Source organism: Diorhabda sublineata, chromosome 5 (assembly GCF_026230105.1).
Source record: "Diorhabda sublineata isolate icDioSubl1.1 chromosome 5, icDioSubl1.1, whole genome shotgun sequence".
Taxonomy (NCBI): domain Eukaryota; kingdom Metazoa; phylum Arthropoda; class Insecta; order Coleoptera; family Chrysomelidae; genus Diorhabda; species Diorhabda sublineata.
The window spans coordinates 11,697,341-11,709,303 of record NC_079478.1 but is presented as its reverse complement, the minus strand read 5'-3'; the positions used below and the strand labels follow the sequence as shown (position 1 = coordinate 11,709,303).

Here is an 11,963-nt window from a genome sequence, read left to right as displayed (position 1 = left end):
GTGACATGTGTCTGGAGACAACCTTTACCAACTTGATATCTTTAATGATTACTACCGTTTCCATAGAAACACCAATTACAATTGTTTCTAATAACACTAGTCCAGCTATTTGGGAGTAAACATATCGGGATACAGTATAATTATCAATTTGTAAGTAATATTTAATTATTTGAAAGTAAAAAGATATATTAAATTTATACCAAAATAAATAAATCGAAGATATTATTCCTACTTATTTCTGACAGTCATGAGTACCAACTATTTTATCTTTAAAAGAAAATAAACCAAACCAGCTCTGGCTGTTCTTTATATCCTGACTGCTGGTTAGGTTTTGGTATTTATTTGAGTGCATTTAATGGAGTTTTAACTTGAATTATTAAACAATTACTCCTGTAAGAAATAAAATATGTCCGATGAAGGAAGTCCCAACATAAAAAGTCTTCGAGGTTTCCGTTACCATAAGAAGCCGCAACTTACGAATGATGTTCTAAATTCTTGTATGTTAAAGTATCTCATCCATTGTTATAACATTAAATTCCATGATACATTTTTTATTCCAGCTGCATCAACTGAGCGTAGAGGTAAAAGACTTATAATTCTTTCATCCGATTCGGAACCAGAAGCTGAGGTAAAAACAATGTCTTACCCACCAAAGTTTAATCAGAATCAAGATGATCCAAATTCTTCGACGAGTGAAACTTCATTTAATACTATCGTAGCGGATCCAAAATCATCTCAGAAGATCGATGCGGTGCAGCCGAATTGTTCTCAAACAAACAATGTCGAAAATGAGAAAAAACAAAGTCAAATTCCAGTGGTTTATACTTCCAGTCTCAGTACATATAGTAAATTCAATGGTTATACTCCAAGAAATACAAAAAATCCTTCAATTCTAGAGAAAGAAAAGCAAATGAAGTTTCTGTTAGAAATTTTTCCCAACTTAGATGCCATGGTAAGATATTTTTTTTAAGTAAGTTTGTTTCTAGAATATTTGAGTATTGGTATTAAATTGGTACCTTCAGACTAGAAAATGTTGTAAGATTGCTTATTTCTAGAAAATCCATGATTGTCTATCAAGACATGGCTTTAATACTGATGCTGCTGCTGCAGAATTATCTAGACATTACAATAAACCAGTAGATTATGGTTATTCTGAATGGAGACTAGATTATGATAAAAAGGCAGAGGAAGTGAAACAAACAGAAATGGCAAGGACAGCATTATTAATTAAGAACCACGGCATTAAAAGAGAAAGGGATGAACCTATTAAAAGGAAGAAAGGTATGATAATGGTAATAAAGGTGGTACAGAATTAAATTTTTATTAAATAGTGTAGTAAGATTGAAATATTACAAAAATCATGTGTAGAAATGATTAGCCTGTTATACACTAATGATATGGTGATACTAAATTTTGAGAATAAAATTGAAAAGCCAAGTGTAGTCGTCAAAAATTAAAAAAATAAAGTTAAAAAATATAGTTTGATAGTTAATCAAACCAAAAAGTTGGAAAATAATTCTTAATATAAGAATAAAATAATTGACAAGAAAATTAATGTCAGTATTTTAAAAGTGTGTTATTCAATATTAATCTTTGTAATTTAATTACTATTTTTATCCTTAAATTTAGACTTCCTTTTAAAAAACTGTTTCACAAAGAACATAACACTTTTAGATCACTAACATTAATTTTGATATAAGAATAGTACTTTTAAAAAAGTAATGACATTAATATCTTGTACATATACTTAACAAATAAATGCAAAAAACTAACAGGTCGAAAAAGTTGAAAAAAATACTTTACTATTCATTAATTAGAACACATATACATGTGAAAATGAAAATATATAATGCAATAACAGTACCAATTATAACATATGAAGCAGAGAATTTGACCATTAAAAGGAAATTGAGAAAAATGAATGCAGCAGGAAAGAAACATTTAAGAAGAATAGAAAATGAAATAAGAAACAATTAATCGTAGAAAAATAGTCAAGAAACAGAATTGGTATGGAAATATCATAAAATTGAGGACTGATTAATTACAAAAAGAACAGGATCCACCAAATAAAGGAGCTGTAGAAAAAGAGAGAAATAATCAAATAATGGCAAGACAGAAAGCAGTGAAGAAAATAGGCAAATAAGAATTAGACCTCCTTTTATAAGTAGAAGGATAAGAAAAGAAAAAACAATGTATATGTTGAAATCATTAAGAACTTACATAATTTAACTACTAAAACCTTAATTATAAAACAATAAACTCTGTAATTGTAATTTGTTTTTTGGTAATCTAAAGTAATCATGAATTCAAAAAACTGAGGACCATTTAATCGAATTCTCCCTATATTTGATTATGAAAGAATTAAAATCATTTTGACTAATTCTCAAACAAAATTAATACCTTCATGTACTAACTCTTTAAAAGAAAATGATATTAATTTGAAAAGTTTTGCTTTTACATACAGGCTGAAGCAATAATATCAGTTATAAATTGTTATCTTTCTATGCTATTTCTGTAAAATTTATTATTTAATCAATTTCAGTTAAAAGAAGGAAATCCTATGATAGTGATGATAGTATGGGAAGTCAAGGATTTAAAGACAAACGGGTATTTGACAGGTAAGAATATGTTTATCCTATATTAATAGATTTTGTAAATAATTTTGATAGAATTTGGTTTAAAGTTTGCTGAAATATTCAATAAAATAGAATGGTGATGAAGAAAATATCTTATTTATCTGATAGTAGGGGAATACAAGATGTTAAATTAAGATTTAATCAATTGTCATAGGAACTTATTGGATTTTAAAGTTTAGATGATGGAATATAATAATGGTTCACCTTTCAGCAGTGAGGGTTTATAGGTTTACAAAATGGAAAGAAATAGTCCCATTGAAATGTTTGAGTGTTTTTGATTGATAATTAAGGTGCTCCAACACATCTGATAACAAAGTTATATAAAATTGCTAATTTGTCAAGTAGGGCAAAATAGAAAAAAAAATATTCCAGCTTGTCAGAAAGAATGTTAATTTGCAATTAATGAAGAATCATAGCCCTCTTTTTCAATATATCAAAATATCGCCATTTTCAAATATTCAAATACAGGAGGTTCAGATTGATGTCAAAGTCATGTTTCTCTGAAATATGAGAAGTTTTTTAAATCTAACTAACTCTAACGAAACTATTTTTAACTGAGGAATCTATATAATGCATGAGAGGGCATAAAAAGAGAATGGAGAGAGAACTATAGGCATAGTGTAGAAATATGTGCTTTGCACTTCTCAATCCAATCCAATCTGCTTGTGAATTTCTGACGATCATTATATTTACTACTTCAACAGGCCATTCTCGACGCATTATCCCTTATATAGGAGTTACCATTAATCTGTTAAACTTAAGTAAATTCCAAAATCCCTGCTTGAACTTTCCTATGTGATTGTGGTGTTTTAATTAAACATGTATTTGTTACATTTGTAGTGATGAAGACTCTGATGTAGAATTGAGTGATGAATTATCAGGTGATAAGAAGAAGGTTTTTGATTTCTTTCAGACAGCTAATATTAATGAACTACAATTGATGAATACTTGTTCAAAGAAAAAAGCAGAAGGAATAATAGAACTACGACCATTTAGTGGTTGGATTGATTTGGTAATATTTGAATATTTTTATAAGAGTATTTTCAAAAAAATTGATTTAGATGGTACTTCTTTTACATATCAGCTACACTTACTGGAAAAATTAATGCATGTTTTTGCACCTGAAATAGTTGTTTTTAAGATTTGTCTATACTTGTTAATACTGTATAAAACATGCAAGTTCATCAAAAAGCAAGAAATTGAAATAATTTTATCTGATATGTGACATAACTCTATAACTAACAATATATCATAACATTCGTAAAAATATAATATTATAACTGAAGAGTGTGTAGCGACTGTTGCATTGAATTAAGAAGGCTTACTATAATTAAAAGTGAACCAGTTGAGATGCAAATGAATATTAATTTTTGCCACCACAAGCTTTGAGATGTTATAGATTTAAGAACTAGAATGCTTGCATCTACAACCTCAAGTCAAATTTAATCTTATCTGAACAGACATAATGATCATTAAAAGAAGTTGAGGTTGCTTTAATGCCTCTAGGTACATTATTGACAAGTTAGAACTACAAGTAAAACATGGATTGCTTTTTACTAAACTGAAATCAAAATTGAAATTTGAAACATGTCTAGAAGCTACCAAGCAAGAGGAGGAAATAGATACTGTTAAAACTTTCATTTTTTATATTATGTTTCAATTTCCTTATCTGTATCTTCTTTAATAGAAGTTGATATTAAGAATACATTAATTTGTAATACTGAAATTTCAATACCATATCTATAAAACAATTTTTTGCTTATTCATTGCAATGTTTTGTAAGTCTAAGAAATTGAAAATATGTATTCGTTTTGTGAGGAGTGTATTACATTGTGATTGTGAAGTTATTTACTTTTCTAGGTGGAAAAATTACAAACCAATAAAAATTTGAGCGCTGATTTACTAAATGCCGCTCAACAAGTCATTACCACTAGAAATAACATAAAGCATTTAATGAAAAAGTGTACAAATTTAGCTCAACAATTAGAAAGGGCGGTGGCAGCTGGAGCAGGAGTGAAAGAACAACCACAAATCTTATCTTCAAAGTAAGTTCATTAATTAGTTAACTCCTCAGTATTAGTTCTTTGATTTTTTTAGTTTGAAATTGACAGGATACCAAATGGTGGGACTGAACTGGTTGGTTGTCTTGTATTCTCAAGGTGTAAACGGTATATTGGCAGATGAAATGGGACTTGGGAAAACTGTACAGATAATATCTTTTCTTGCCCATCTTAAGGAAACTGCAGCAGCCACCAGTACACATCTTGTTATAGTGCCTTCATCAACGTTAGGTAGTAATACTATTCAGAAGATTTGGTTTTTTAATAAAATTAGATAATTAATTATGTTGAATTATTATAGATAACTGGAAAAATGAATTCTCTCGATGGTGTCCAGAATTGCGGGTATTTATGTATTATGGCAGTATGGAAGAAAGGAAACAATTTAGATTTGATTTAGCTAGAGGCATGATGGCAGACTTTGATGTAATTCTTACTACGTAAGTAAAATTAATATTTTCCTATCATTATGATGCAGTTTCCCCTGGATAACTATTTTAATGTATTTTGTAAAATAATCGTTTCAGCAATAATTTTCAGTTAATAATAATACAATCGCTTTAAGTTTTATATTTTGTATTATTTCAGATACACAATGGTGGGAAATAGTCCAGAAGAAAGGAAAATGTTTAGAGTTACTAGAATGCATTATGTAATTTTTGACGAAGCTCATATGTTGAAAAATATGAATACTCAGAGATATGAAAATTTAATAAGAATAAATGTAAGTTTGATGATGATCAAATATGTGTGAGAAGTTGATTTGAATAATAAGCCTAACATATAAATGTTTGTTTCATCATATATTAAGTAGAATTGAATTTCCACTGTTTTTTTTTGTTCAAGGCTAGACATAGAATCTTATTAACCGGAACTCCATTACAAAACAATTTGTTAGAATTAATGTCTTTGTTAATATTTGTGATGCCAAAAATATTTGCAGAAAAAGCTGATGATTTGAAAAGTTTGTTTCAAAAAAATTCAGTAAGTATTCTTTCAGTACAGCTATGCACATGTTTAATCATTCACCTACATTTAAATATTGTTAAAATAATTATTATAATCTACTGTATTTTGGTTTTTTCCTACATTTATATTGTTAACATTTTTGACTGTATATCATAGATGCACATTGCTAATAGTGCTGTTAAGGAGACTTTAAAATTTTTCAGAAGAAACAGGAACAAGATGATGACTCTCTTCCCACCTTTGAAAAAGAACAAATTGAACAAGCTAAAAGAATTATGAAACCTTTTGTTTTACGTAGGTTAAAATGTGATGTTCTTCAAGATCTGCCAAAGAAAACCGATCATGTTATCAAAATTCCTATGGCCCCTTCACAGAAAGAACAATATGAACAATTGGTGGCTTCTTATAAAAATGTGAATGAGGTATGTTATTTTTATACTTTATTCCATATTTTATACTAATTGCTAAACTGAAAAAATGTATGAACTTTCTTGTTAAAGGTAATTGAAATGTCTCAAAACTAGCACACAAGTTATCTCTCTTGTTTATTCATAATTTGGACTTTGTAATCTTAAAAAATCTTGACAAACTTACATGTTTTACACGAGTATTGATATTAATAAGTCTTTGTCATCATTTTTCCATTTTCATCATATTAAGCCAGTAAAAAAATTTTTAATTTTTGTGAATCGTGAAGATTTCTTTCCTTATTTCTAGTAGTTGTAATTGTCTTTCAGTAGCAGTATTTCATTCTCTAATAGCCTTTGGATATTTGTTTGTCTTAATTCGAACTTTTTAAAACTATTGCCTTTTTTAGTTTGGACAAAATACATACAATGGTATGAGTATTATGACAGATCTGAGGAAATTAAGTAATCATCCATTACTCATGAGATTTTATTATGACTATAATAAATTAGAAGAAATAGCCAAGTTATTAGCTGCTGATCCAGGTTATAAGGATACTGTAGTACAATATATTATAGATGATTTAACCTGGATGTCTGATTTTGAGATACATACGTTGGCCAGAGAATATAGTGTAAGAATATATTTATACTTCTTCAAATATGGTACATAGATTAAATTTTCTAGTTTATAACAGTGTGAATGTTTTCTACATGTTAAGTTGCACTAACATTTCTCTAGAGTTTTAAAACCAACATGTTTGAAGCTTCTGTCTTAAATTTTTTTATAACATATTAGATGGAATGAAATAGAAAAAAAAAATATTCATGTTGTCTAAATAAAATTGAACAAGTAGAAGTTAAATATTGAGAGTAATAGTTTATAAATTTCATATATCATTTCGTCATATGATAAAACAAAGTGCTCCACTGCCTCTGCTTTTGTTTGCTTAAAAACTAATGAACTATTTTCACTAATATACAGTGATTCAAGTTTGGGTTAACATATTTGAAAAAATGTATGTGAATTTGTTAAATTGTGACAAAAAAATGAATCAGAGAGCTTTAAAAAAATATTTTTTATATACAACAAAAATAATGCTTGACAGGATATTTTCCTTTTCTAGCTCTACAAAAATGTTTGTATTAGCATAAATTTCTCTTCTAAGGATAGTATTCCCATTTTATCTTGGTCATATACAAAGTAGTAATTGGAAATCTATTTAGATGGGTATAGAGTATTAATCTTTATCAAGTGTATAAGATTTACTTATTGAAATACAAAAAATACTTCCCGTAGTTGTCAGTTTAATGTAATATTCAGTTTGTGTCATTGTTAAATGCCTACAAAAAAATCTTCATAAGAAAAATTAAGCAGCAATCTCCTATTACAATATCAAAGTTATCAATTAAATTATTGTAATATTTTTCTTATTTTTTTATACGATATCTATTAGGTTAATTAATAGACACTGTCTCTTACGTTCTTAATAAATTTAAATACTATACACTACACTAGCTTGAAATAATTCACTTCTCACTATCACTTACTGCTCTATATAAACTTATTTATATACGACAAATAGAATTTTCCAAACTTCTAGAACATAAAGAAACAAAACAAATAAATAAATAGACCTTCTTAGAAATTATCCAAAAGAAACAATATAAATGAACTGCTTTCTATAAAAACGGATATAAAAAACAAACATCAAACGGATTCCGCGCTTTATAAAAAGTAAGTCAAAGACTTACGCCTACGCCGAATTTTAGAATTTCAATACATCTAGTCAGACACGTTCGTAACATTATTAATGTTAATAAGAATGTTTTACCAGTACTTTGATAGGTCCTCTTTTAATACGAAAGTATTTTTTTTTGGTATTTTGATGACATCTTCAAATCCATTTTGAAGTATATATTTAAATCTTCTTAAAAGTTACAATTTTGTCATATGATGCGTTATAACTTTGTGGTGATGATTGTAAAAGTTAACTTCTAAATCATGTCATCATAAAAAATTTTTAAGCAACGCTACATAAAATTTTCTCTTATATTATTATATTCTACTATTGTTTGGGTCATTCATCCGCAACAAATCTTTGTAACTGAAAACCATACAAATTGCTCTTTATGTTTCAGTGTTTAGGTGGATTTCTATTACCGGACAATTTAATGCTAACATCTGGGAAGTTTCAGCAGCTTGACAAAATGTTAGATGAATTAAAAGAGAATCAACATAGAGTATTAATTTTCAGTCAGTATGTCATAATGTTAAATATAGTAGAGGAATATTTAAGAATTAGAAATTATAAATTTTTGAGATTAGATGGAAGTACGGCTGTCAATATTAGGTAAGCATTACTGATATGTTAAATAATTCGTACATCTTGAAATAATTCAATTATTTATCATTATTTCTGATTCTGTAAGTGAAAAATATGGAAACTCTAATTTTTGTGACTCTTCTAAATATAGAAAAGGAAAATTATTTTTTACTACGGGATACCAGGAAATCTTAAATTTTAGTATGCCACTATCTTTCATTTTAGATCTGTGACTTTCTTTAAAAATTACATGTAAATTTTGGTTCTATGATGTTTTTATGAAAAAATGTTTCTGTAGAATTTTGGCTTTAATTGAGAATATTTATTCAAAAAAAATAATTTTTTTTAGGCAAAATCTAATAAATGAATTTACGGATGATCAAAGTTATTTTATTTTCTTGTTATCTACACGAGCAGGTGGTTTAGGAATCAATTTGACATCGGCCGATACTGTAATTATCCACGACATAGACTTTAATCCTTATAATGATAAGCAAGCTGAAGACAGATGTCATAGGATGGGACAAAGCAGACCAGTTACAGTTTATCGATTTATATCTCAAGGTACCATTGAAGAAGGCATGTTAGAAATGAACAAAGAGAAATTGAAATTAGAAAAAGATATTACAACTGATGGTAAGTTCATTTATTTATTTTTTTATTTTACTACAAACAAAAAATCTCTTCCTTTTTGTACTATTTTTATTGATATCAGTTATTTACTAGCAAACACGTCTAAATTCATTTTATTTGAATGTTCTCTTCTCGTTAAAACTAATTATCTTTGATATCAAGTTTGAAGTAGTTAAGTCGTTTATGTGTGCTTATGTACTAGTATATCTCAAAAATACAAAGACTGATCTGTATATGTACAATCAGGGCCGTCAGAACATGCCCAATGGCTACACTAGAAGTGATGCTAAATCTTTCACCTGTTCATATATTATTGGAAAACACGGTAAAAAGAAACTCACAATGTTTATAGGCGCTACCAGGGACAAATTGAAACCTCCTTTAGAAAGTAATCAAATCTGGGATATATCTCAGGATGAAATACCAAAAAAATTAACTTATAGAAAAAGTATATCCAAAACTCAGCTGTAAAAGTTAATGGAATCAAAACACCATATTAGTTATGGACAGAAATGCCATCAAATGGTACATGGATGACTTCAAAACAGCAGACAACAGAAGTTTGCACAATACACCAAATATTTTTCAAGCAGAACCATATGCAATTGAAAAATGTATCCAGGGAATTATCACAAAATTGACTGCCGAGCAGCCATTCACAACTCTAAATGAGTTGTGAATGTTTGGACAAGTTAAATGAGCTAATCAAAAATAATAAAGTTACCTTATAATGGGTTCTGGGACATACTGGAGTGGAGGGAATTGAAAAAGCAGACAGGCTTGCTAAAATAGGGACGGATAAACCCTTCTTAGGAACTTTTGTGGAATCGGCTACAGGACAATTGAGGAAACACTAGAAAAGAAAATAGATAAAATCAGTTACTGGCATAATCTACAGAGACTGCGACAGGCAGATCGTCCTAGAAAGCTAACAGATTCATTGAATGTACCAACTTGATTTCCGAATACTAACAGTATTGTCGGGGCATTGCCGGATCGATGGATATGCAGATGCTGGTACGTAGAGAGCGATACCTCTGTCCACATTCTCTCGAAGTGCGGGAGATTACAACACTCCAGAGCATTACACCTCAGGGCGTATGAAATGGAAAATGAAAATCTTTGGCGGCTATAAACATTGAGCATCTCTCTTTGCCATAGGAAGGAAAAGGACACGATAGGGACAAACTGTATATGACACACTGATTAACATGCATTCATACATTCAAGAGTTTCTGTTATTTTCTTACCAGAAATTTTTTTTGTATTGATTCCTTATTTGCAGTTATCTTTTCATTTGAATGTTTAATTACCTTTGATATCAATTTTGGAGTAGTTGGAGTTGGATGTATTAGCCTTAATATTTTATTAAATACGTGATAGGTTATTTGAACTTAATCTCAACATCTCTTATCTTATGGATAATTGTACTGAAATATGTATCCAGAACTAATAGGTAAATCTGATTTTTGTTTTTAGACAATATTGATCATTATCAATTGTGAATGTAGTCTTATATGCAGCACTTCACTCACAAAAAATATTTGATTATCACTTTTATTGACATTTTGGAATCAAAGTTTTAATAAATATACTCTGTGATAGCAGATCTTGTATATTAAATACTTTTTGTTTTTTAGAAACTGATAATCCAGATGTAAAGAGTGTTGTGAGGTTATTATCTTCAGCTTTGGGCATCGATTCAGTTAAAGCTTCAACTTTGATAATGCCAAAGAAAAAACCTTGAGTAATTTCTATTTGAGACTTTTTTGTACACTTTTTACATATATGTATTGATAATATTTACCTCGTCGGTAGAATTATTAAGGTACTCGTTTAATCATTTGTATTAGGAATACTTAATTGAAAATTGAGTTGAAAACAGCACAGTGAAACGACACTTTTTTTGTTTTAGTTCAACAGTATATTTTAAATAAAAATATTTTTTCATTACAAACATTTTTTAATTATATCCTTTACCATTTTTGTAACACTAAGAATCAAATAAAAATTATGTTGGTAATTAAAAAAAAATAAGTGTTTAAATTGAGATTAACCTGGAAGAGAAACTAATTCCCACAAATTTTCAGTTTGTGCTAGCTTTGTGAATGTGCCTACTGTCATTTGTGATAGTCATTGGAATAGGTGACTACCAGTATTTGAAAAAGAACCGAACCATTTGGAAATAATGATAGATTAGCATTGCAGGCTTAACTGGACTTTTTTATTTCTTTTTCATATATTTCTCTCTTATCTCATTGGTTCGCTTTTATTTTCACTATTCTGTACTTGACCGACTCTTGACCTAAATATGCAAATTGATATTTTTTACTCTAATCTATATTGAGGTATTGAATCATTGCAAACCATTTTCCCGTTTTCTTGAAAACAAAAAGCCTCGTTATAAACAGAACATTTTAATATAAGTGCTTAAAAGTGACCAGTAATGTGAAGATTCTAAATCAAACGTAACTGTTATAAATCGAGTGAGATCAGAATTCTAAGGTATGTAAAATTGTTAGAAGTTCGAGTTTCTTAAAATAATAACTTTTCTTATTACTAAAATAAAATTAGCTTTGTTCCTTCAAATTTGTCTAGAAAAATCGTATTTAAACATTCAATTCCCTTCTTTTAGATAATAAAATTATCAAATATTTCATCAGCAGGACATCTAATACGGTAATTAACAGTATGATGTATAATATAAAAGCAAAGATTTTGTAAGTAAATGAAGAAATTTGTTTATATCATAAAGTTCTAAAATCGATAGAATATCAATAAAAAAATAGTTCAAGAATATAAATATATATTGGTATAAAATTAATGAAATAACAATTAATTACTTTCATTTTCTATTTTGTTAAATATACTAGTCTTGTCCTAAAACCCAAAACCTAACCATAACTTTATACACATAAAAATGTTAAAAAT

The 11,963-nt window shown here is 28.4% G+C and overlaps 1 protein-coding gene across 2 annotated transcripts; it reads left to right on the top strand.

The window, feature by feature from the left end:
• Window positions 1–249: 249 nt before the first annotated feature.
• On the top strand, window positions 250–11,913 carry LOC130444017 (SWI/SNF-related matrix-associated actin-dependent regulator of chromatin subfamily A containing DEAD/H box 1 homolog). Of its 2 annotated transcripts, none has more exons than XM_056778976.1 (15): window positions 250–497; window positions 561–952; window positions 1,056–1,281; window positions 2,543–2,618; window positions 3,477–3,648; window positions 4,497–4,681; window positions 4,734–4,927; window positions 4,998–5,136; window positions 5,285–5,420; window positions 5,543–5,680; window positions 5,869–6,087; window positions 6,483–6,707; window positions 8,215–8,426; window positions 8,749–9,035; window positions 10,673–11,913. In XM_056778976.1, the coding sequence occupies exons 1-15, from the start codon at window positions 407–409 to the stop codon at window positions 10,777–10,779; spliced, it is 2,799 nt and encodes a 932-aa protein (XP_056634954.1). In that variant the 5' UTR covers window positions 250–406; the 3' UTR covers window positions 10,780–11,913. The 2 variants fall into 2 exon arrangements, with proteins under 2 accessions (XP_056634954.1, XP_056634955.1); XM_056778977.1 differs by lacking the exon at window positions 10,673–11,913 and adding an exon at window positions 10,318–10,660 and having other exon boundaries at window positions 294–497.
• The last annotated feature ends 50 nt before the right edge of the window (window positions 11,914–11,963 follow it).